This window comes from Caretta caretta, chromosome 2 (assembly GCF_965140235.1).
Source record: "Caretta caretta isolate rCarCar2 chromosome 2, rCarCar1.hap1, whole genome shotgun sequence".
NCBI classification, from domain to species: Eukaryota; Metazoa; Chordata; order Testudines; family Cheloniidae; genus Caretta; species Caretta caretta.
The window spans coordinates 75,108,995-75,132,806 of NC_134207.1; the positions used below are offsets into that span (position 1 = coordinate 75,108,995).

The 23,812-nt window shown below is 42.9% G+C and overlaps 1 protein-coding gene across 19 annotated transcripts in view; it reads right to left on the reverse strand.

Annotated features, from left to right (window-relative positions):
- Positions 1–8,819: 8,819 nt before the first annotated feature.
- Positions 8,820–23,812, reverse strand: part of DTNA (dystrobrevin alpha) — a 298,132-nt gene continuing 283,139 nt past the window's right edge. For 14 of the 19 annotated variants that reach the window (XM_048840578.2, XM_048840596.2, XM_048840588.2 and 11 more), the window contains one exon: positions 8,820–12,081. In XM_048840578.2, coding sequence (XP_048696535.1) covers positions 11,923–12,081 — 159 coding nt within the window. In that variant the 3' untranslated portion in view covers positions 8,820–11,922. Of the gene's footprint in view, positions 12,082–20,432; positions 20,679–23,812 lie in introns of those variants that run through there. The other 5 variants (XM_048840599.2, XM_048840597.2, XM_048840598.2 and 2 more) reach the window with 2 other exon arrangements.

The following is a 23,812-nucleotide window of genomic DNA, read 5'->3' on the forward strand; positions in this document are numbered from 1 at the left end:
ATACTATGGCTTCATTATGAAATGAAGCCAAGCTATGAAGGTGGACAGCAGAGATTATTGATATAATTAATAGCTCCTGTTTATTTATATCTTGAGCAAATTTATTTTTTAAGGTCAGTTAATTGTGCCCATTGCTAGTTCACATATTCATATGTTCCTATCACTTTTACCCTCTTCCACATCCTTTTTGTTGTCATCTTAATTTAGATGGTAAGATTTTGGGGCAGGACCCACTTCTTACTATATATTTGCACAGCGCCTAGTACACTAAGACATTGATCTCTATTGGGGGCCTCTGCATGCTTTTAGAATACAAATAAGAAATAATAACCAATTTATTTGATGGCCTGTGTGAAATTGGTTTAGCATCTCAGGCAAGTGGAATTGCACAATCCACATCATACAAACTGCCAACAGAGTTGGCAATCCAGTGTGGGCAAGTTTAATAGAAATACTAAGGGGGTGAATGTGAAGACTGGACTACTCTCTCATCTGCAGATATTATCCCCAGGGGGTCATGTTATTGGGCTTGCAATAAGAAGGTTTGCATTGCAGCTGTATCTATTCTGTTGTTAAGCAGAAGACCTGTTTCCAATGTCAGCAGTCAAGCACCTTTCACAAGCACTAAACTTTATTTACAAGCAAATCAGTGGCTTGAGAACAGACAGACTCAGACAAATGGCTAAGATGGATTGTCATAACAGCTGACTTGCCATACACTGTGTGAAATAAAGATGGAATGCAGTCTCCTATTTGCCATAACAGGGACTAAATTCATCAGTACATGACTTGGCTGAGTTTTACATCCAGTGGCATTGATTTCTTATTCAACACTGAGGGTTGGCTTGAATGTCTTATTTTTAAAACCTCCACAAGAGCTGAGATTTTTAGATGAAATGCATCAGTTTTAGATTCCACAGAATCATCACATAATTGGAGAGACCCAATAACTGTGGGAATTGGAGTGGGAATTTTATCATCAGCACCATGCCACTCAGTGGCTACAATGGTGTCTAAGGAAGGGGAATGAAGAAACATTGTGAAGGAGAAAGAAAAGGAGGACTTGTGGCACCTTAGAGACTAACCAATTTATTTGAGCATGAGCTTTCGTGAGCTACAGCTCACTTCATCAGATGTATACCGTGGAAACTGCAGCAGACTTTATATACACACAGAGAATATGAAACAATACCTCCTCCCACCCCACTGTCCTGCTGGTAATAGCTTATCTAAAGTGATCAACAGGTGGGCCATTTCCAGCACAAATCCAGGTTTTCTCACCCTCCACCCCCCCACACAAATTCACTCTCCTGCTGGTGCTAGCCCATCCAAAGTGACAACTCTTTACATAATCAAGTCGGGCTATTTCCTGCATAGATCCAGGTTTTCTCACATCCCCCTCACCCCCATACACACACAAACTCACTCTCCTGCTGGTAATAGTTCATCTAAACTGACCACTCTCCAAGTTTAAATCCAAGTTAAACCAGAACATCTGGGGGGGGGGTAGGAAAAAACAAGAGGAAACAGGCTACCTTGCATAATGACTTAGCCACTCCCAGTCTCTATTTAAGCCTAAATTAATAGTATCCAATTTGCAAATGAATTCCAATTCAGCAGTTTCTCGCTGGAGTCTGGATTTGAAGTTTTTTTGTTTTAAGATAGCGACCTTCATGTCTGTGATTGCGTGACCAGAGAGATTGAAGTGTTCTCCGACTGGTTTATGAATGTTATAATTCTTGACATCTGATTTGTGTCCATTTATTCTTTTACGTAGAGACTGTCCAGTTTGACCAATGTACATGGCAGAGGGGCATTGCTGGCACATGATGGCATATATCACATTGGTGGATGTGCAGGTGAACGAGCCTCTGATAGTGTGGCTGATGTTATTAGGCCCTGTGATGGTGTCCCCTGAATAGATATGTGGGCACAATTGGCAACGGGCTTTGTTGCAAGGATAAGTTCCTGGGTTAGTGGTTCTGTTGTGTGGTATGTGGTTGTTGGTGAGTATTTGCTTCAGGTTGCGGGGCTGTCTGTAGGCAAGGACTGGCCTGTCTCCCAAGACCCTCCACCCCCCCACACAAATTCACTCTCCTGCTGGTGCTAGCCCATCCAAAGTGACAACTCTTTACATAATCAAGTCGGGCTATTTCCTGCATAGATCCAGGTTTTCTCACATCCAGACTTCAAATCTTCAAATCCAGACTCCAGCGAGAAACTGCTGAATTGGAATTCATTTGCAAATTGGATACTATTAATTTAGGCTTAAATAGAGACTGGGAGTGGCTAAGTCATTATGCAAGGTAGCCTGTTTCCTCTTGTTTTTTCCTACCCCCCCCCCCCCAGATGTTCTGGTTTAACTTGGATTTAAACTTGGAGAGTGGTCAGTTTAGATGAACTATTACCAGCAGGAGAGTGAGTTTGTGTGTGTATGGGGGTGAGGGGGATGTGAGAAAACCTGGATCTATGCAGGAAATAGCCCGACTTGATTATGTAAAGAGTTGTCACTTTGGATGGGCTAGCACCAGCAGGAGAGTGAATTTGTGTGGGGGGGTGGAGGGTGAGAAAACCTGGATTTGTGCTGGAAATGGCCCACCTGTTGATCACTTTAGATAAGCTATTACCAGCAGGACAGTGGGGTGGGAGGAGGTATTGTTTCATATTCTCTGTGTGTATATAAAGTCTGCTGCAGTTTCCACGGTATACATCTGATGAAGTGAGCTGTAGCTCACGAAAGCTCATGCTCAAATAAATTGGTTAGTCTCTAAGGTGCCACAAGTACTCCTTTTCTTTTTGCGAATACAGACTAACACGGCTGTTCCTCTGAAACCTGTCATTGTGAAGGAGAGGAGTTTTGTTTTCTGATGACTTTTAAAATTACAATACAATATAACCTAGTGTAAAACTTCATCATGAAATTAGTTTAAGTCATGCTTTCCTTGATCTGTAGTTCATTTCTCATTCTACCTGATCAGTGTCTGAGACATGAAAATCATTCCCTAGCATTAATGGTATCAGCTGCGGGGGGAAGTGTCCTGCAGTTATTCAGCAAGTGCTTATTACAGGGTTGACTAAATGCAGTTCTGCTATCAACTCAAGAGAGGTACTAGGGCAAACTCCTCCCTGCTGTAAATCCGCTGCAGCCAGTGGCATTACACCAGGGATGAACCTGCTTTCTAACCTCTAGGAAAACCACCGCTGTTCAGACAATGTTAGCTTAGCGAAGTATAGGCATCAGTTGCATACCATGTAATGTGAACGACAAATGATTTCGCCAGGAAAGTTGTAGCTGGCCAGTGAATATCTAGTTTAACATTGATCTGATGTGTTTTGTTTTAAGCCACTCCAGTCTTGCTTCTGTTGGGATGCACAATCCACAATGGATTGTAACATCTTGTGTACCAAAAATAACATTGAGAGATGTGGTAAAAAGTAAACCTTCCTGCATATGTTTCTCCTAACTGTGAATCCAGAAAATAATTCTGCAGTGTCTTTTGTTGTTCTGAAATTGGTGCATTTGTAGAACTGAGACCTGAAGTATAATTTAAAAAATTGTCTTTTTGCTTAGTTTTCCTCAAAGAAAAATATGTGGCCAGCGAGATGTGAAGAGATGATTCCCTAGAAGCAGTGGTCCCTGGAGTGTTAATTATTCTATGCACCAGCTCTAATATGAGCCTTTCAACAAAAACAAACAAGACTTTCAAAGCCTCCGTCTGCTCAGGGACTTCAAGCTGCCTGACGGGTTGGGCTCTGAAAGCAAATTAGCAGAGAGCAAACAGACACTTGTTTGTGGCACAATTAAAAATGATACAGCGTGTGTAAGGTGAATGCTATTAATAAATGGCATTTTGCTGCTCTGCAGTGATTGCGCTAGGGAGGTATCTTCAATTCTAAGTGTCGCCCACCTCTGTATGTGTGTGGTTGTCAAACTGCAATGGCACCCACTTGAAGTACAGAAGTGCACGGTGCTGAGAGGTGATTTTTCTGGAATTCAGCAGGTCCTTGTCTCTAGCTACAGAAGCACTGTACTACAAGGCAGATTTGGAGGGAGTGCAGAGAACAAAAATTAAGTGGTTTCAGGGACTAATCTAATAGGCAATATTAAAAGAACAAAAAGTATCTTGACCAAACAGCAGTGTGTGTGGCGGTGAGGAGGTGGGTGAACCAATAAACAACTTTCTTTTGAAGTGTGTGAACCCAAAGGAGAATGCGGAATTGTCAGGACTATGGCTTATCAATCAAAGTGGGGCGGGTTCTGGATAATTCTGGGAGGCAACCCAAAAAGTAAAGTGTGGAATTTCTCACGCTTTCAGATTATAAAGCATTTAAAACCAAATATGTTATTTATGATGTTATTCATTATTTGTCTTGTGGTAGCGCCCAGAGATCCCAATTTGATATCAAGCACCATTGTGCCAAACTCTGGGTACATACACATAACAAAAGGATGGCCCCTGCCTCAAAGAACATACAATCTAAGTAAATGATGAGACACAAACAATGGATACACCAAACAGACAGGGAAGCACAAGGTAACAGTGAGACTGTAATGGTTAGCAATTAGCATAATGTGCAGCTATCCCAGCATACCAGCTGCCTCGCCGTTGTCAAGTGTTGTGTTAAAAAGAAAAAGCAAGTCTTCTGGGAATTTAACTGGAATTTTATCAGAATAATTTTCAGTGATAAATTATGTTATATAAAGTTAGCAAATGGCACAGTAACATTGAGCACCAGAAGGCAAGCAGAGGGCCACAGAAGCCCTCATGTATTTCCCTCCCAGATACACAAAAACAAATATTCTCTCTCCTGATTTATATTTTTCAATCTTTCTTTCTCCCCCTTGCTTTATCACCTTGATTCCAAGCTTACATACCACACCGCTACAATCTACTCACTACTTTCTCTTTATAAACTCTCTCTCCTCCCTGTTGAGACCATTTGATTTATCTACCCAGTCCATCCTTTCTCCATTTCCTTTCCTCACTTTTTGTTTCATACAATCCAACTTCTGGTTCGGCCCCCCACCCCAAGCTCCAATCTCTGGCCCCCCGCCCTAGCCCTGTACAGCCCCCTCCCCCCACAATCACTTCATCAATTCAACTCTCAGCCCCTAATTCCCCAATTCTCAATCCTTGTCCCCAAATTAATCAATTCTAGGCTCTTCCTCCCCCAGACAATTCAATTTTTGCCCCCTTTTCTAATTTAATACTTCAGTGCTCTGCCCCCCTGCCCTTCATTTCTCAGCCTCCCTTCAGTTCAGTACCATACAAAATAATCCCCCAACTCATCAGTACAATACATCATGCCCTCCTCCAAATCTCTGTAGCTTAGCTCATGTTCCAGTTCAATATAATTCCAATCCCCCACTTTCTCATTTCATTATAGTCTCCCTCCACCCCCTTCAGCCGTTCCATTCTCAGGTCCCGTCTACCAATTCTTAGACCCCTCCTCTATGCTCCACCAACTCATCAAATTTTGGCCTCCTCTCTCATGTGACAATTCATGTCTGGGAGCTTCATACCTCTGAACAGTCTTCTCCTTCATGGCTTCGTGGTTGCCCACTCTCAGCTTCTCCTAGGCTAGGTCAGATGCCATCTCAGGGCCCAGCCCTAACTTCCTGAGGTATAGGAGGATATTGTGCTAAGGAAGCTGCTTCGTTCTTGCTCCATGGCAACTGTCCTCTTTGCCCTGAGGCAGAAGGGCTAAGGAAGAGGCGAGCCCCCTGCCAGTCAGGACAGAAAGGACTTTGACAGTGCACCAACCTTCTGCCTTCTCAGCAGCAAGAAGGGTGACTGAAAAGGGTGACGGGGGAGGGAGGAAAGGAACAGTGAGTGGGAGGGGGACTCTGAGGTGCAGTGAGTGGGAAGGAGCAGGAGCATGAGAGGATGATGTGAGGGGAGGGACGGCGCAGTAAGAAGCAGGATGACAGTGGGGGAGGCAGTGTGTGGGAGGCAGGACTCCAGAGGGAGGCACTGGTCTCCGTTAATCAGTCTTTTATGCTGAGCAAATAGCTACTTTAGCCAGTATTTCTTTGCAGATCCACCACCTATGGAGAAAAAAATCAGCCCAACATAAGGGGAAGCAGATCAATAGGGCTAGGCGCCGGATGATGCTTAATATGTGCACATGGTTCACAATATGTTCTGTTTGATTGTGTCTTCTTTTCCCCATCTGCATCACACAGGACTCAAGACTAGAGTGGCTTAAAGCATTGTTTTAAAATGAAAACCGACTGACTAGCTAACGTGACACAAAAAGTAACTAACGCAGCAGAAAAAAAAATCACGCAGGAAGCTGAGCAGACACTGAGTAAGCACAGCCTGCCCTGCACCTTGGGTAGTCAGCTGGAAATAAAAAGAGGTTGGGGCCTTGGACCCCTGGATGAAGGGACAGCAGGTCCCAGTGGACACTGTTAGTGATAGGGAAGGTTCCAAATTCCTGGGCCAGAAAACATGCGTATCTAAGAGTAGGACCCCATCTGGACTATTCTCAAAGGAGTACCCTTAGTTTCTGACTCTCCCAGGACTCTCCTGAATGCCTGTGGCTTTCTCTGCTGCAAACCACACGAACAGTTATGGTGTGGTTGCACTATAGACGGTCCATGCTAATCCCCACATGACCAATGCATGGCTGTTATTCATAAAAAGACAAGGGAAGACTTTAATCTATGGATTATCTGGGCATTTGGCTAAAGTGATCCCAAAATACATAAAACTCTTCAGTTCCTGCTTCTGACTGGAACAATAGAGAAGGTTTTTTCCAAACCTTTTGAGGTACAAACAATTTCTGCAATGTGCTGGTTGTTCCTATCATTGTAGTAATCGCGTTGTCTCAAACACTCCACACAGAGAGCAAACGCCCGTTTCAAATAAAATATGGACCTGCTAAGTAACAAGCCTCTGAAATAAATAAGAAGCAATGTATTAGATTTATAGGCTGCTGCATGTACCCCAACGTACCATCCAGGAGTTTCTAGACATTTTCAGTCACATCATGTAGGACTGTCCTAAGGAAGGTACCTACTTCCAGGGAATAAAAGGAGACTCAATTTGCGTTTGCAATTGGGATTGATTTATTGTTACCAGTACAAATTTGGCCTTTCTTTGGGGAGGATGTGGGGAAAACTGAGAGGTGTGGTGCCAGGAGTGCCCAGCTTGTAGCCAGAGGCTGTTTACCATATTTGCTTCTCAAATTGCAAGGGTCCAAATGTAGCCCATGAGGAAAAAATAGTAGAATTGAAACCAATGTGGAATTATACCTGGGGTATCACATGATGTCTATCATCTGCTTTGCATAATTCCGCAACTCTAACAAATTTACAGTGTAAAGTGATTGCCTTTGTTTGAAGAACATTTCCAACCAGACCTGGGAGTTAAGGGCAAACCAGCTTTAGAGCTTTGCAGTTAGTGTTGACACAGCAGTCGAGACTCCAATCTACTGCCTCCTTTCTCGCATCTGGTCTCCTGAAACTATATGATGGTGAGTACAGGATGTCCCTGATCCTTTGTCAATGTATTCTGTTCAAATAGCCCCACCAGATATAATCAATTGCCTATTTAGCAACATCCAGTGTACCAGTGTGAATACTGCTGAGTGTATAATAAGTGCCATTTTGCAATGGCTAGATGTAGTTGATTCCTCTGAAGATATGCTGCTATTTTGTAACAATCAAATGCATACTCTCAATAGATTGAATTATGGACTTGTTTTACCACAGGCTATTTCAAACCAGCACAAACAGCAAAAACCTCATTGTCGCATCCCTGTGTTTTTTGCCTAATGCCTACTTCCTGGGTGGAGGGACTAGTATAGTAGCTAAGATGTTCACTTCGGGAAAAAAAGGAAGATTGCCTTTCACAGGACATAAATAGGCCTCTGAATATTAGCAGCTTTAGATCATGCATACCCTACAACATACATGTAAAAGTGTTGCTTTATGGGGAAAATAATCTTTATAAATCATTTCTGTTGTAAATTAGAATTTCTTTAGGCTAGTGACCATTAGAAAGCACCAGCAGATGACTTGGGGCTGCAGAGAGCTGTCCTCTTAAAACATTAAATAGAAAATTGTACCTTCATGTCCATTTGCAGTGCAAGATCATGTGTGAATTGTATATACAGTGCAGCTATTAAAAAGGCAGCCTTTGGCAGTTAGTGGCTCAGTTTCTCATCTTTAAAATGAGGATAATACTTTCTTTTTCCTGCCCTAGCACATCTTGTAAGCTCTTTGGGGGCATGGACTATCTTATTATGTATCTGTACAGTTCCTAGCACAAGGGAAACACAATAGGACATCTAGCTGCTAACATATTAAAAATAATTGCATTTTTATTGAAGTAAAATACCTTGAAAATACTTGTGTTATAGGAATCATACACTGAATTGACTGGTGGTAAAGAGTTGAGCTTCTTTCCTCTAAGAAGTCAGGAGGCAGGGGGGAAATAATGGAAAATTTCATTCCCATCAAGCAGCGAGAGGGAGGGTGTATGGGTAGAGGCAGGATGGGCTGCTTCAACCGGAGGTGATGGAGCTACTCAGCATGCATGCAACCAGAATGGGGAGAAGGAAAGGACCTGCCTTGATCACTGCAGAAATCAGTGACAAGTTTGCAGCTTGAGGGAAGCTGGTGTGAAGGATTCTGTAACGTGGAGTCAGAATTTAAAAAACAATGAATTTTTGGTTGTGGGAAAAAAAGAGGTGAAGATCACTGAACGAGACAATCCTGCTTTCCTTTATTCTAGAAGAAAGGTCCACTCGAGCTTCAGGAAACACACATGCTAATGCCAAAATAAAACACAAACATGAGTCTTGAAAAATTATTTTTAAAAATCCTTTTTAATGAAGAAATAATTCCATTCCAAAATATAGACACACAATTAAATAGTTTAATCACTTCAAAATATAACATGTCCCCAGTAGATTCCAACACACACACAAAACAATACTTAACAGCAATACAAAAAACCCATACAATAGTAGTTCTGTTACAATACCAATGAATAGTGTGAAATCTTCAGTGTTTCTACATCTGTCTCAAGTGGTGTCAAGTACAGTAGTTTAAAAATGTCTTACAGTTGTTAGCCTCAAGATGTAACTCTTCATACATTTTTGGTTCAAAGATAAAAATGCCCTCTCTCTTCAGGACACAGTGGAGTGCTTGTTGTTCATGGCTCCTTCTATTGAATTGAACCAATATGATTGCAGCAACCTGAGGTTGCAATATTTACAAGGTCTATCTACAATAATTCCAAGAACTAATAAGGATGGGAGAAGATGACTAAAAGAAAAGGCAGACACCTGTGCTAAATAATGATTTAACAATTTGGCTCATGCATATAAGAAAATACATATATCACAACAAAGGCCACACACCTTATTATGCAGGTTAGTTAACATTACTACTTACAGATAACCTATTCTCCTCCTCAACTTTCAACATTCAAGAACCCTATTTATCTTCATGTCCCTGTGTCCTGATTGCAAACTACTGAGTAGTCCTTCCCTCCAGTGGTAGTCAACCACTCAGGGAGTTCTGACTGCTGTGGTTGGCCATTTGTAGTTAGAAAAGGCCAGTACTGGGGACCATTTCTGTAACTTTGTTTAATGACCATAAGCCACAACCAAAATAATATCAGACAAACAGTCAAAGACCAGCTGTGCTAAAATGTAGCCAGCTTTACCACTGGGGAAAAAATAAAAGCTTAAATTTAAAAAGTGCTTCATCTCAGAGCTCTAAAGTAGAAGAGGTCACCTAGAACTCTGTTTGGGATTGCCTTGCTAACACCAGCCTGAGAGAAAGCTGGTTAGCTTGTCAACATTTTTCATTATATTAATCCTGGAGCCCTGGCAATGGATTTATACGATTGCACTTACTTTCAGCATGATGATGTGTATACAGACAGGAGAGTTATGTAAGGTAGTTATTAATCCAGATGCCATTCAACGTAACATAGGTTGTTGAATCAGTCAGCCATGGCATGTAGTTGTGTGCTAGCTCACTTTGTTTGTGCTCAGGAAATGCTTGACTAGAATCCTGAGCTGACAGCATTGGCTGTAACTTCACTGTAGTAGTTTTCAGTGTTGAGTGCTAGGCACTAGTGGAAGGCTCACCCATTCCTGAGAAGAGGCTGTAGGAGACATATGCCATCATAGGTATGGTGCCTACCTTTTCAGGCTGGCCTATACCACAGGAGCAAAGACCAGTGATTGGGAGGAATGGGGGGAAGCCTACATGAAGATAGCTGGTTGCAGGAGTGTCAATTTGGGTATCTGAGTCCAGGCTCAGATATACAAGGAGATATGGGCAAGAGGTCTGTATAAGCAATAATACTGTATGAAAGTAAAAAAAAACAGCAGTAACTTTCATACAGATATACATTACCAAACACTCAATCTCAATGAAACAGCCATGAGACTAAAGATTGCGTACAGACATATAGCGAGAGAGTTTATTGGGACAAGCTATGGAGCAATCCAGGACACATCCTAAAATGTTACCATGAAAGAAAGGTTATACAGACATGCTTTAACCTGTTTTACATCAGTACCTCATCACTCACTGCAGGCAGACTGTGCCAGGTGTGGCTACCTGTATGCAAACCTAGAATTTTCAGGACTGCTAAACAGTGTCACTTCATTCCTAAGGAATATTCTGGGTGAGATATTACCAGCTATTTCACTTCAAACTCTGGTCAAAACTACATGTAGGATAATAGTAAGGGCAAGACAAGCACTGTACAACTAACATTTTCAATTTGTTATCCTGCATGATCGACAAGGCCCACTTTCTCTCATAGATCTCCCCTGGGTAAGATAAAAAGTTAAGAGTTACCAGCAGAGACAATACTCTAATTCTGTAACCCTATGCCTGTTCTTTCAAAAACAACAACTCTGTTCTCCTTGTGCATTTCACTGATTGCTAAGTCTCCATTCAGCTCTGAGAGTCTCACTACACATTTCCAAGAACGCATGCAGAACATCTGGTGGCTGGCTAAGGCAATACATATTTGGAAATGAAAGGAAACAGTTGCAAGCGCACTTTAAGCCTATATATTTAAAGCTGAAGGCCTCAAAAATAACATGATGGGAAGGGGAAAAAATGGAAGGAGCCGATTTGTTGAACACATGTTTACTAAAGCTAAAACATCAATGAAACAATACCATGGAAGATTATACATAACTTCAGTCAGTTTAGGGATCTTATGGCACCTGTGGTTTATAAACAGCTTTAGTAACGAGTATTTCAAAACATAGTTCACAGTTTTAAGAAGATCTGTGCTGATTTAAAAACTAGATTCTATATAATTTGAATGTTGCCTTTTGTATATGATATCTATTTGGAAAAAAATATTTACACTAACTTCTATGGCTGATTTGTTAGATTATTTTGAAAGAAAACATTCCTAAGTTACATGTTAGCCCTAAATTAAAGGGGTTTTTTAGTGCATTTTGTACAAGTCTTTTATGTAAAAGACTTTTAAACAAATTGCAAACATAGTCTGGTACTTTGCTTTGGGCTACTAAATATATACACTCAGGAGTATAATCATTCAGTGTTAAATGCATATTTGTAGCTTTTTTTTTCTTCCGTGAAAGAAAAATGTACAGTGTATAGTAAACTGTTCTCCTAAAATCTCCAAGTATTCAGAAATCAAATTGCAATCTATAAACAGTATTAATATTGTCATTGTAAACTGAAAAGGTTCAACATAGTGTGCAAAGGGTTTACATGTTTTGTTGATACTGCTATTATTTGTAACAGCAGCACACATTTCAGCCTGCTTTCTTCATCGGTAATGAGCCATGTTACAGAAGATGTAGCTAATGTAAGTTAGCTTTAAACAAAAGTCTTTTTCTCAAAACACACACCTACAAACTACAACTCTTAGAACAAAAGCACTGTGCTACAGTCCTCGGAACTTAGTCATTTGATTTTTTTGTCAAGAGATGCTGCACTTGTTGGTTCCATTCTTCTGTGAAGCTTGCAGCCAGGTTTTCTTCGTCATCAGTTCGAATGCAGCTCTCCTCATCGTCAGTTCTCACATAGCTTTCGTTGTCTGTCTGACTGCAGCTTGCCTGCTAAACAACGTTTAGGAGAACTTTTAGAAGGAAAAGTTGTCTTAAAACACATACACGCAAACATTTCAAACAAAATCTGCAGCTGTTGCACTATCAAGAAAACAAAAAGCCACGCAATTCTCTTGGTTACAACTTAGGTATTAAAGGTGAAACCCACTACACCTATGGAAACCAACTATTCAAGCTCTATGCAGGTGAAATTACAGAGGAGTGGGAATCCACTCCCACAAAACAGGTACAGAATTTAGGACTGCTCTGCACTCTTCCAGCTCTGGTGGGTACAAGTAGTGGCCTGAAACCTTCTATGCTATTTATACAGGGTACTGGGGCAACTGGAATTGCATAAACACAGATCTCTTGATGCTCCCATTTCCTACTCCAAGGTGTAGCCCTCCATGCTGGCTGGGCTGGTGTGGATAATTTCCACTATGCGCAGGAGGTGCAGATCCTCATGTGCAGCCAATCGGCTAGCAGCACCTCCCCTGACAGCCCCCACATGGGAATTTAAGCAGGGTGGAGAACCTTGCACTGGACCTACATACTCAGGTGAATTTCACCTTATGGGTGTAAAAGTTGATCTGCAAAGAATGTAACTAGCTCAAAAACAATGCTGGATTGTACCTCTCTTAAACAGGATGCTCCTCTTTGATGAATGCTTTCATATCCTGCACAATCAATGGCGTCCTGTGTTTCCAGAATTGGACGCTTCCAAGTTTTATTCAGTAATGGAAAACTTTTGATGTTCCAAGGCGTGTCTGAGGAACTAGTTTTGGGCAATACAGGGAACACATTCTTTTGATATATTCCTCCTGGGGAACATAGTTCTCTCCTCCTCTTTATACCTCCCCACTTCAAAGTTAAAGGGACTATGGTTTATCTTATCCTCTTTCCCTGAACTATTTAGAACAGTCAAACTACCTACAGTACTGCTGATGGTAACATATAGGACAGCATTCTATTATATTGGGCTAAAACTTCGTTCGACATGTTCAGAGCTCATATGCACATTGTTTTTGTGAACAATGGCTAAATTAAGTCTGGTGAACTGACAAAGTTTGGGTAGAATTAGAGTTTTTCTTCCCTTTCCCAAAGTTATCTAAGCCCTGGTCTACACTAGGAGTTGAGGTCGAATTTAGCAGCGTTAAATCGATTTAACCCTGCACCCGTCCACACGACGAAGCCCTTTTTTTCGATTTAAAGGGCTCTTAAAATCAATTTCCTTACTCCACCCCCGACAAGGGGATTAGCGCATAAATTGGCCTTGCCGGGTCGAATTTGGGGTACTGTGGATGCAATTAGACAGTATTGGCCTCCAGGAGCTATCCCAGAGTGCTCTATTGTGACCGCTCTGGACAGCACTCTCAACTCAGATGCACTGGCCAGGTAGACAGGAAAAGGCCCGCAAACTTTTGAATTTCAATTTCCTGTTTGCATGGTCACCTGCAGCTTGCTACGCTGGCCAGAGCTCATCAGCAGAAGTGACCATGATGGAGTCCCAGAATCGCAAAAGAGCTCCAGCATGGACCGAACGGGAAGTACGAGATCTGATCGCTATATGGGGAGAGGAATCCGTGTTATCAGAACTCCGTTCCAGTTTTCGAAATGCCAAAACATTTGTCAAAATCTCCCAGGGCATGAAGGACATAGGCCATAACAGGGACCCGAAGCAATGCCACGTGAAACTTAAGGAGCTGAGGCAAGCCTACCAAAAAACCAGAGAGGCAAACAGCCACTCCGGGTCAGAGCCCCAAACATGCCGCTTCTATGGGATAGTGCTTGGGGTGTCCTATAGACTGCCAGGATCTAAATTGGATATGGATAGAGCCCTTTTTAATGTTTTTAATAAAGTAAATACTAATGGAAACTGTGTGATCATGGGAGACTTTAACTTCCCAGATATAGACTGGAGGACGAGTGCTAGTAATAATAATAGGGCTCAGATTTTCCTAGATGCGATAGCTGATGGATTTCTTCATCAAGTAGATGCTGAACCGACTAGAGGGGATGCCATTTTAGATTTGGTTTTGGTGAGTAGTGAGGACCTCATAGAAGAAATGGTTGTAGGGGATAATCTTGGCTCAAGTGATCATGAGCTAATTCAGTTCAAACTGAACGGAAGGATTAACAAAAATAAATCTGCAACTAGGGTTTTTGACTTCAAAAGGGCTGACTTTCAAAAACTAAGGAAATTAGTTAGGGAAGTGGATTGGACTGAAGAATTTATGGATCTAAAGGTAGAGGAGGCCTGGGATTATTTTAAATCAAAGCTGAAGAAGCTATCAGAAGCCTGCATCCCAAGAAAGGGGAAAAAATTCATAGGCAGGAGTTGTAGACCAAGCTGGATGAGCAAGCATCTCAGAGAGGTGATTAAGAAAAAGCAGAAAGCATACAGGGAGTGGAAGAAGGGAGGGATCAGCAAGGAAAGCTACCTTATTGAGGTCAGAACATGTAGGGATAAAGTGAGACAGGCTAAAAGTCATGTAGAGTTGGACCTTGCAAAGGGAATTAAAACCAATAGTAAAAGGTTCTATAGTTATATAAATAAGAAAAAAACAAAGAAAGAAGAAGTGGGACCACTAAAGGATGGCGTGGAGGTTAAGGATAATCTAGGCATGGCCCAGTATCTAAACAAATACTTTGCCTCAGTCTTTTCTAAGACTAAAGAGGATCTTAGGGATAATGGTAGCATGACAAATGGGAATGAGGATATGGAGGTAGACATTACCATATTTGAGGTAGAAGTGAAACTCAAACAGCTTAATGGGACTAAATTGGGGGGCCCACAATCTTCATCCAAGAATATTAAAGGAATTGGCACATGAAATTGCAAGCCCATTAGCAAGAATTTTTAATGAATCTGTAAAGTCAGGGGTTGTACCATGTGATTAGAGAATTGCTAACATAGTTCCTATTTTTAAGAAAGGAAAAAAGGTGATCTGGGTAACTACAGGCCTCTTAGTTTGACATCTGTAGTATGCAAGGTCTTGGAAAAAATTTTGAAGGAGAAGGTAGTTAAGGACATTGAAGTCAATGGTAAATGGGACAAAATACAACATGGTTTTACAAAAGGTAGATCGTGCCAAACCAACCTAATCTCCTTCTTTGAAAAAGTAACAGATTTTTTAGACAAAGGAAACGCAGTGGATCTAATTTACCTAGATTTTAGTAAGGCGTTTGATACCGTGCCACATGGGGAATTATTAGTTATATTGGATAAGATGGGGATCAATAGGAAAATTGAAAGGTGGATAAGGAATTGGTTAAAGGGGAGACTACAACGGGTCCTACTGAAAGGTGAACTGTCAGGCTGGAGGGAGGTTACCAGTTGAGTTCCTCAAGGATCGGTTTTGGGACCAATTTTATTTAATCTTTTTATTACTGACCTCGGCATAAAAAGTGGGAGTGTGCTAATAAAGTTTGCGGATGATACAAAGCTGGGAGGTATTGCCAATTTAGAGAAGGACAGGGATATCCTACAGGAGGATCTGGATGACCTTGTAAACTGGAGTAATAGTAATAGGATAAAATTTAATAGTGAGAAGTGTAAGGTCATGCATTTAGGGATTAATAACAAGAATTTTAGTTATAAGCTAGGGACGCATCAATTAGAAGTAACGGAGGAGGAAAAGGACCTTGGAGTATTGGTTGATCATAGGAGGACTATGAGCCGCCAATGTGATACGGCCGTGAAAAAAGCTAATGTGGTCTTGGGATGCATCAGGAGAGGTATTTCCAGCAGGGATAAGGAGGTTTTAGTACCGTTATATGAGGCACTGGTGAGACCTCACCTGGAATACTGTGTGCAGTTCTGGTCTCCCATGTTTAAGAAGGATGAATTCAAACTGGAACAGGTACAGAGAAGGGCTACTAGGATGATCCGAGGAATGGAAAACTTGTCTTATGAAAGGAGATCCAAGGAGCTTGGCTTCTTTAGCCTAACTAAAAGAAGGTTGAGGGGAGATATGGTTGCTCTCTATAAATATATCAGAGGGATAAATACCGGAGAGGGAGAGGAATTATTTAAGCTCAGTACCAATGTGGACACAAGAACAAATGGATATAAACTGGCCACCAGGAAATTTAGACTAGAAATTAGACGAAGGTTTCTAACCATCAGAGGAGTTAAGTTTTGGAATAGCCTTCCAAGGGAAGCAGTGGGGGGCAAAAGATATATCTGGTTTTAAGATTGAACTCGATAAGTTTATGGAGGAGATGGTATGATGGGATAAGATGGTTTTGGTAATTAAATATGAATGGTAAATAGGCCCAATGGTCTGTGATGGGATATTAGATGGGGTGGGATCCGAGTTACCCAGGAAAGAATTTTCTGTAGTATCTGGCTGATGAATCTTGCCCATATGCTCAGGGTTTAGCTGATCGCCATATTTGGGGTCGGAAAGGAATTTTCCTCCAGGGCAGATTGGAAGAGGCCCTGGAGCTTTTTCGCCTTCCTCTGTAGCATTGGGCATGGGTCACTTGCTGGAGGATTCTCTGCTCCTTGAAGTCTTTAAACTACAATTTGAGGACTTCAATAACACAGATATAGGTGTGAGGTTTTTTGCAGGAGTGGTGGGTGAAATTCTGTGGCCTGTGTTGTGCAGGAGGTCAGACTAGATGATCATAATGGTCCCTTCTGACCTAAATATCTATCTATGATGAGCTGCATGCCATTTTAGGGGCTTCAGCCACCACTACCCCAGCCGTGTTGTTTGACTTCTTCAATGGAGATGGAGGCAACACCAAAGCAGGTTTTGGGGACAAGGAAGTTGATGATGATGAAGTTGTAGATAGCTCACAGCAAGCAGGTGGAGAAACCGGTTTTCCCGACAGTCAGGAACTGTTTCTCACCCTGGACCTGGAGCCAGTACCCCCCGAACCCACCCAAGGCTGACTCCCGGACCTGCCAAACGGAGAAGGGACCTCTGGTGAGTGTACCTTTTAAAATACAATACATGGTTTAAAAGCAAGCATGTTTAATGATTAATTTGCCCTGCCATTTGTGGCTCTCCTGGATGTACTCTCAAAGCCTTTGCAAAAGGTTTCTGGAGAGGGCAGCCTTATTCCATCCACAATGGTAGGACACTTTACCACACCAGGCCAGTAGCACGTACTCGGGAATCATTGTAGAACAAAGCATTGCAGTCTATGTTTGCTGGCATTCAAACAACATCCGTTCTTTATCTCTCTGTGTTATTCTCAGGAAAGTGATATCATTCATGGTCACCTGGTTGAAATAGGGTGCTTTTCTTCAGGGGACTTTCAGAGGTGCCCATTCCTGCTGGGCTGTTTGCCTGTGGCTAAACAGAAATGTTCCCTGCTGTTAGCCACGGGGAGAGGTGAGGCAAAATGCGACCTTGGAACGAAAGCACATGTGCTGTGTATGTAATGTTAACAGCAAGGTTTACCGTGAAAGAGTGTACCCATTGTTCTAGAAAATGTGTCTTTTTAAATACCACTGTCCCTTTTTTTACTCCACCAGCTGCATGTGTTTCAAGGATCACAGGATCTTCTCCTTCCCAGAAGCTAGTGAAGATTAGAAAGAAAAAAAAAAAGCACTCGTGATGAAATGTTCTCTGAGCTCATGCTGTCCTCCCACACTGACAGAGCACAGACGAATGCATGGAGGCAAATAATGTCAGAGTGCAGGAAAGCACAAAATGACCGGGAGGAGAGGTGGCAGGCTGAAGAGAGTAAGTGGCGGGCTGAAGCTCAAATGTGGCGGCAGCGTGATGAAAGGAGGCAGGATTCAATGCTGAGGCTGCTGGAGGATCAAACCAATATGCTTCAGTGTATGGTTGAGCTGCAGGAAAGGCAGCAGGAGCACAGATCGACGCTACAGCCCCTGTGCAACCAACCGCCCTCCTCCCCAAGTTCCATAGCCTCCTCACCCAGAGGCCCAAGAACACAGTGGGGGGGGCCTCCGGCCACTCCACCCCAGAGGATTGCCCAAGCAACAGAAGGCTGGCATTCAATAAGTTTTAAACTTTTAAAGTGCTGTGTGGCCTTGTCCTTCCCTCCTCCACCACCCCTCCTGGGCTACCTTGGTAGTTATCCCCCTATTTGTGTGATGAATCAATAAAGAATGAATGTGAAGCAACAATGACTATTGCCTCTGCAAGTGGTGATCGAAGGGAGGAGGGGAGGGTGGTTAGCTTACAGGGAAGTAGAGTGAACCAAGGGACGGGGGGTTTCATCAAGGAGAAACAAACAGAACTTTCACACTGTAGCGTGGCCAGTCATGAAACTGGTTTTCAAAGCTTCTCTGATGTGCACCGTACCCTCCTGTGCTCTTCTAACTGCCCTGGTATCTGGCTGTGCGTAACCAGAAGCCAGGCGCTTTTCCTCAACCTCCCACCCCGCCATAAACGTCTCCCCCTTATTCTCACGGATATTGTGGAGCACACAGCAAGCAGTAATAACAGTGGGAATATTGGTTTCGCTGAGGTCTACCGAGTCAGTAAACTGCGCCAGCGCACTTTTAAACATCCAAATGCACATTCTACCACCCTTCTGCTCTTGCTCAGCCTGTAGTTGAACAGCTCCTGACTACTGTCCAGGCTGCCTGTGTATGGCTTCATGAGCCATGGCATTAAGGGGTAGGCCGGGTCCCCAAGGATAACTATAGGCATTTCAACATCCCAAATAGTTATTTTCTGGTCTGGGAATAAAGTCCCTTCCTGCAGCTTTTGAAACAGACCAGAGGTCCTGAAGATGCGAGCGTCATGTACTTTTCCTGGCCATCCCACGTTGATGTTGGTGAAACGTCCCTTGTGATCCACCAGAGCTTGCAGCACTATTGAAAAGTACCCCTTGCGGTTTATGTACTCGCCGGCTTGGTGCTCTGGTGCCAAGATAGGGATATGGGTTCCGTCTATGGCCCCACCACAGTTAGGGAATCCCATTGCAGCAAAGCCATCCACTATGACCTGCACATTTCCCAGGGTCACTACCCTTGATATCAGCAGATCTTTGATTGCGTGGGCTACTTGCATCACAGCAGCCCCCACAGTAGATTTGCCCACTCCAAATTGATTCCCAACTGACCGGTAGCTGTCTGGCGTTGCAAGCTTCCATAGGGCTATCGCCACTCGCTTCTCAACTGTGAGGGCTGCTCTCATCTTGGTATTCATGCGCCTCAGGGCAGGGGAAAGCAAGTCACAAAGTTCCATGAAAGTGCCCTTACGCATGCGAAAGTTTCGCAGTAACTGGGAATCGTCCCAGACCTGCAACACTATGCGGTCCCACCAGTCTGTGCTTGTTTCCCGAGCCCAGAATCGGCGTTCCACAGAATGAACCTGCCCCATTAGCACCATGATGCATGCATTGGCATGGCCCATGCTTTCAGAGAAATCTGTGTCCATGTCCTGATCACTCACGTGACCGCGCTGACGTCGCCTCCTCGCCCGGTATCGCTTTGCCAGGTTCTGGTGCTGCATATACTGCTGGATAATGCGTGTGGTGTTTAATGTGCTCCTAATTGCCAAAGTGAGCTGAGCGGCCTCCATGCTTGCCTTGGTATGGCGTCCGCACCAAAAAAAGGCGCGGAACGATTGTCTGCCGTTGCTCTGACGGAGGGAGGGGCGACTGACGACACAGCTTACAGGGTTGGCTTCAGGGAGCTAAAAATCAACAAAGGGGGTGGCTTTACATCAATGAGTACTTCAGGCAGGACTTCACGGAGGGTTCCAATAAGAAATGGTGCACCTAAGTTATTGTTCTTATTGGAACAAGGAGGTTAGCCTGGCCTCTGATTGATACATGGCTAGATTTACCTCGCTGCACCTTCTCTGTGAGTGACTGCAGTGTGACCTAGAGGAATGAGTCCCCTAGACGGGGGAGGAGGCAAATGAGTACAAAACAAATCTGGTCTATTTCTTGTTTTGATCCACTCCATCTATCTTTTACATCTTTGGCTGGCAGCAGACGGTGCAGAAGGACTGCATGCCATCCACATCTCATGGCTGCTCAGCAGAAGATGGTGCAGTAGGACTGCTAGCCATCCTCATCTCTTGCCTGCCCGGCAGAAGATGATGCAATAGGACTGCTAGCAATCCGTATCGCCTGCCTGCTCACCATAAGACAGTTCAATAGGACCGACTGCAGGACTAAAGAGAATGACCGTTAGCTGTCTGGCGTTGCAAGCTTCCACAGGGCTATTGCCACTCGCTTCTCAAGTGTGAGGGCTGCTCTCATCTTGGTATTCTTGCACCTCAGGGCAGGGGAAAGCTAGTCAAAGTTCCATGGAAGTGCCCTTATGCATGGAAAAGTTTCGCAACCACTGGGAATCGTCCCAGACCTGCAACACTATGCGGTCCCACCAGTCTGTGCTTGTTTCCAGAGCCCAGAATCAGCGTTCCACAGCATGAACCTGCCCCATTAGCAACATGGTGCCCACATTGCCAGGACCCGTGCTTTGAGAGAAGTCTGTGCCCATGTCCTCATCACTCACATCACCGCGTTGACATTGCCTCCTCGCACGGTATCGCTTTGCCAGGTTCTGGTGCTGCATATACTGCTGGATAATGCGTGTGGTGTTTAATGTGCTCCTAATTGCCAAAGTGATCCGAGCGGGCTCCATGCTTGCCGTGGTATGGCGTCTGCACAGAAAAAAAGGCGCGGAACGATTGTCTGCCATTGCCCTGACGGAGGGAGGGGCGACTGATGACATGGCTTACAGGGTTGGCTTACAGGGAATTAAAATCAACAAAGGGGGTGGCTTTGCGAGAAACTGAATGGCCCCCTCACGGATAGAACTCAAAACCTCAAGGATAGAACTCAAAACTGGGTTTAGCAGGCCGTTGATTTCACAGAGAGGGAGGGAGGAAGGAGAAAATGAATACAAAACAAATCTGGTCTATTTCTTGTTTTGAGCCACTTCATCTATCTTTATACATCTTGCTGGCAGCAGACTGTGCAGTACGACTGCTAGCCATCGTCAACACCTGGGTGCTCGGCAGAAGACGGTGCAGTATGACGACTAGCCATCATCTTCTGCTAGCTGCAGGTTAAAAGACAGTGCACTGCCGGTAGGACTCAATTGCCATGAGACGGAACAAGGGAAATGACCTGGCTGAGTCACTCCCATGTTTGCCCAGGCGCCCGGTTAAAAGAGCACCCAGGACTACGTCGATGACGGCTACCAGTCATACTGCACTGTCTGCTGCCAAAAGGCAATAAACTGCTGCTGTGTAGCAATGCAGTACCACGTCTGCCAGCACCCAGGAGACATACGGTGACGGTTAGCTGAGCGGGCTCCATGCTTGCCATGGTATGGCGTCTGCACAGGTAACTCAAGAAAAAAGGCGCAAAACGATTGTCTGCCCTGCTTTCACGGAAGGAGGGAGAACGGGGCCTGACGATATGTACCCAGAACCACCCGCGACAATGTTTTAGCCCCATCAGGCACTGGGATTTCTACCCAGAATTCAAATGGGCAGCGGAGACTGTGAGAACTGTGGGATAGCCACCCACAGTGCAACTCTCCGGAAGTTGACAGTTGCCTCGGTACTGTGGACACACTCTGCCGACTACATGCACTTCGAGCATTTGTGTGGGGACACACACAATCAACTGTATAAAAATGCTTTCTACAAAACCGACTTCTATAAATTCGACCTAATTTCGTAGTGTAGACATACCCTAATTCTGTTCCATTCTTCAAGCACAGATGCTGCTATAGGATTCTTGAATACCTGAACAGCGTTAAAATGGAATATTGATCTTACATTTAGTATCTCCTTTCAGTCAGTTACAAAAGACTTATTATTAATGCTATTTTGTTGAAAAATGAAAGAAAAAAGTGCATTATAAAGTTGTGAGGGGAAGATCTCAATAGCTTTTGAGGTTAAGTTTGCAAAACTCGCGGGAAATCCTAAGAACAGGAATTCTGGGGAGCATTTTGCCACTTCAGTTTCAGATCTCAGCCAGAATGAGGAATTTTATAAGGGCCTGAAAATTAAACACAAAGGAGTGGAAGAGGGCAGTTATCTGAATTTGTTTAAACCTCAAAGTTTCAATCTGCAGTTTAGGTTGGTTCTTCTTTAGGTAATTTTAAGGATATATAAATATAGATACAGCTCATAGTTTTTGATAGCATCATTATAAACCACAAGCGCAAAGTATAAGTGATGTGTGAGGCAGCCAGAACATTAAGATCCATTTATAGCATTGTATATAATTCAGTTTTTTTAATTTACTGTACACACTCTATGCCTTAGCTGAGTATTTGTGGGTGTGAGGAGGGATTATTATAGATTTCCAGGATGCTCCTTTTTGTTCCAGACCTGGCATTGGGATGAAGAGATGGTTGTAAACAAGAAATGAGTACCACTGAATTACAGAATTATAAATACATTGAAAGGTTCTACTAACGACATAAATCAGTCACAAGTTGAAGCTCAAGTGATTAGTAATGGCAGAGGCCCCCCCTTCATCCCCAGTATTTATAACTTCAGCTACAGTTTATTTCCTGTTGTATTATAATTTAATGATTAAAAAATCCTAGTTTTCATGCAACATTAAAGTTGAAAAATGATGCACTGAAAGTTAAGGTCACTCCTCCCAAAGTTAATTTGGCCGCATTGCACATCTGACATTTTTATGTTATATACTACTAATCAAGAATACATTAACAGTGAGATTAAAAAGAAAAAGAAAATATTACACATGTGGTCTGTAGCTCAGTTAATACAGCAGGATGGGAATAACCGAACTTTTGAAATTTATTACATAGTGAGAGCTTGATTCTTTTTCAAACTTAATGTTCCATGTAATGCTATTTTTATATTTAATGTGCCTTTTTAGGATAATATACAAGCCTTGAATTATTTGGCTTTGGGATCCTACAAGTTTTGCCAGCAGAAAACGTAAGTAGAGCTAAATGCAATTTTTTTTTGGCAAGTAGTATATTTGCAGAGAGACTTCCATTTTTCAGGGACCCGAAACGATTTGCAAGTTCAGGTCAAATTCGACAAATAGTTTGGCTGAAAAAAATCTGAAAACAAACATCTGCCAAATGTCAAAATGAACTGTTCTGACACTTTTTGTCAAATCGACATTTCCTTTGGCAATGTCATTTCTGTCGATCCAAATCCACATTTGAAATGTTTTGTTCAATTGTTTTTTGTTTTTCTTTGTTTTGATGAGAAAAACTAAATTTTTCAGTTTGGTTCAAAGCAACCGTCCCTCCCACCCCCCTTTTTTTTCTGGTTCAGCCACCAAACCAAAAAAATAAATTATTTGCTCAGCTCTACATGTAAGTGTATTGGTTCTGGACCCATGCTTAAGACTCCTTAGTGCAGCAGCACTCTCACCCATAGTCAGGTGTGGCAGACACACTTAAAAATGCACAAAGGAAGAGAGAAGTCTCCTCATCTTGATGGCTTTAAATAGAGCTGACTTAATTGTACACATCCTTTAATGATTTTTTTTTTGATTCATAGGATTCATAGATTCTAAGGCCAGAAGGGACCACTGTGATTATCTACTCTGACTTCCTGTATAACCGAGGCCATAGGACTTTGCTGAATTAATTCCTGTTTGAACTAGAGCATATTTTTTAGAGAAACATCCAATCTTGATTTCAAATGGAGAATCCACCACAATCCTTGGTAAATTGTGCCAATGGCTAATTATCCTCTGTTAAAAATTTGTGCCTTCAGTCCAGTCTGAATTTGCGTAGCTTCAACTTCAGCCATCAGATGTTGTTATGCCTTTATCTACTAGATTGAAG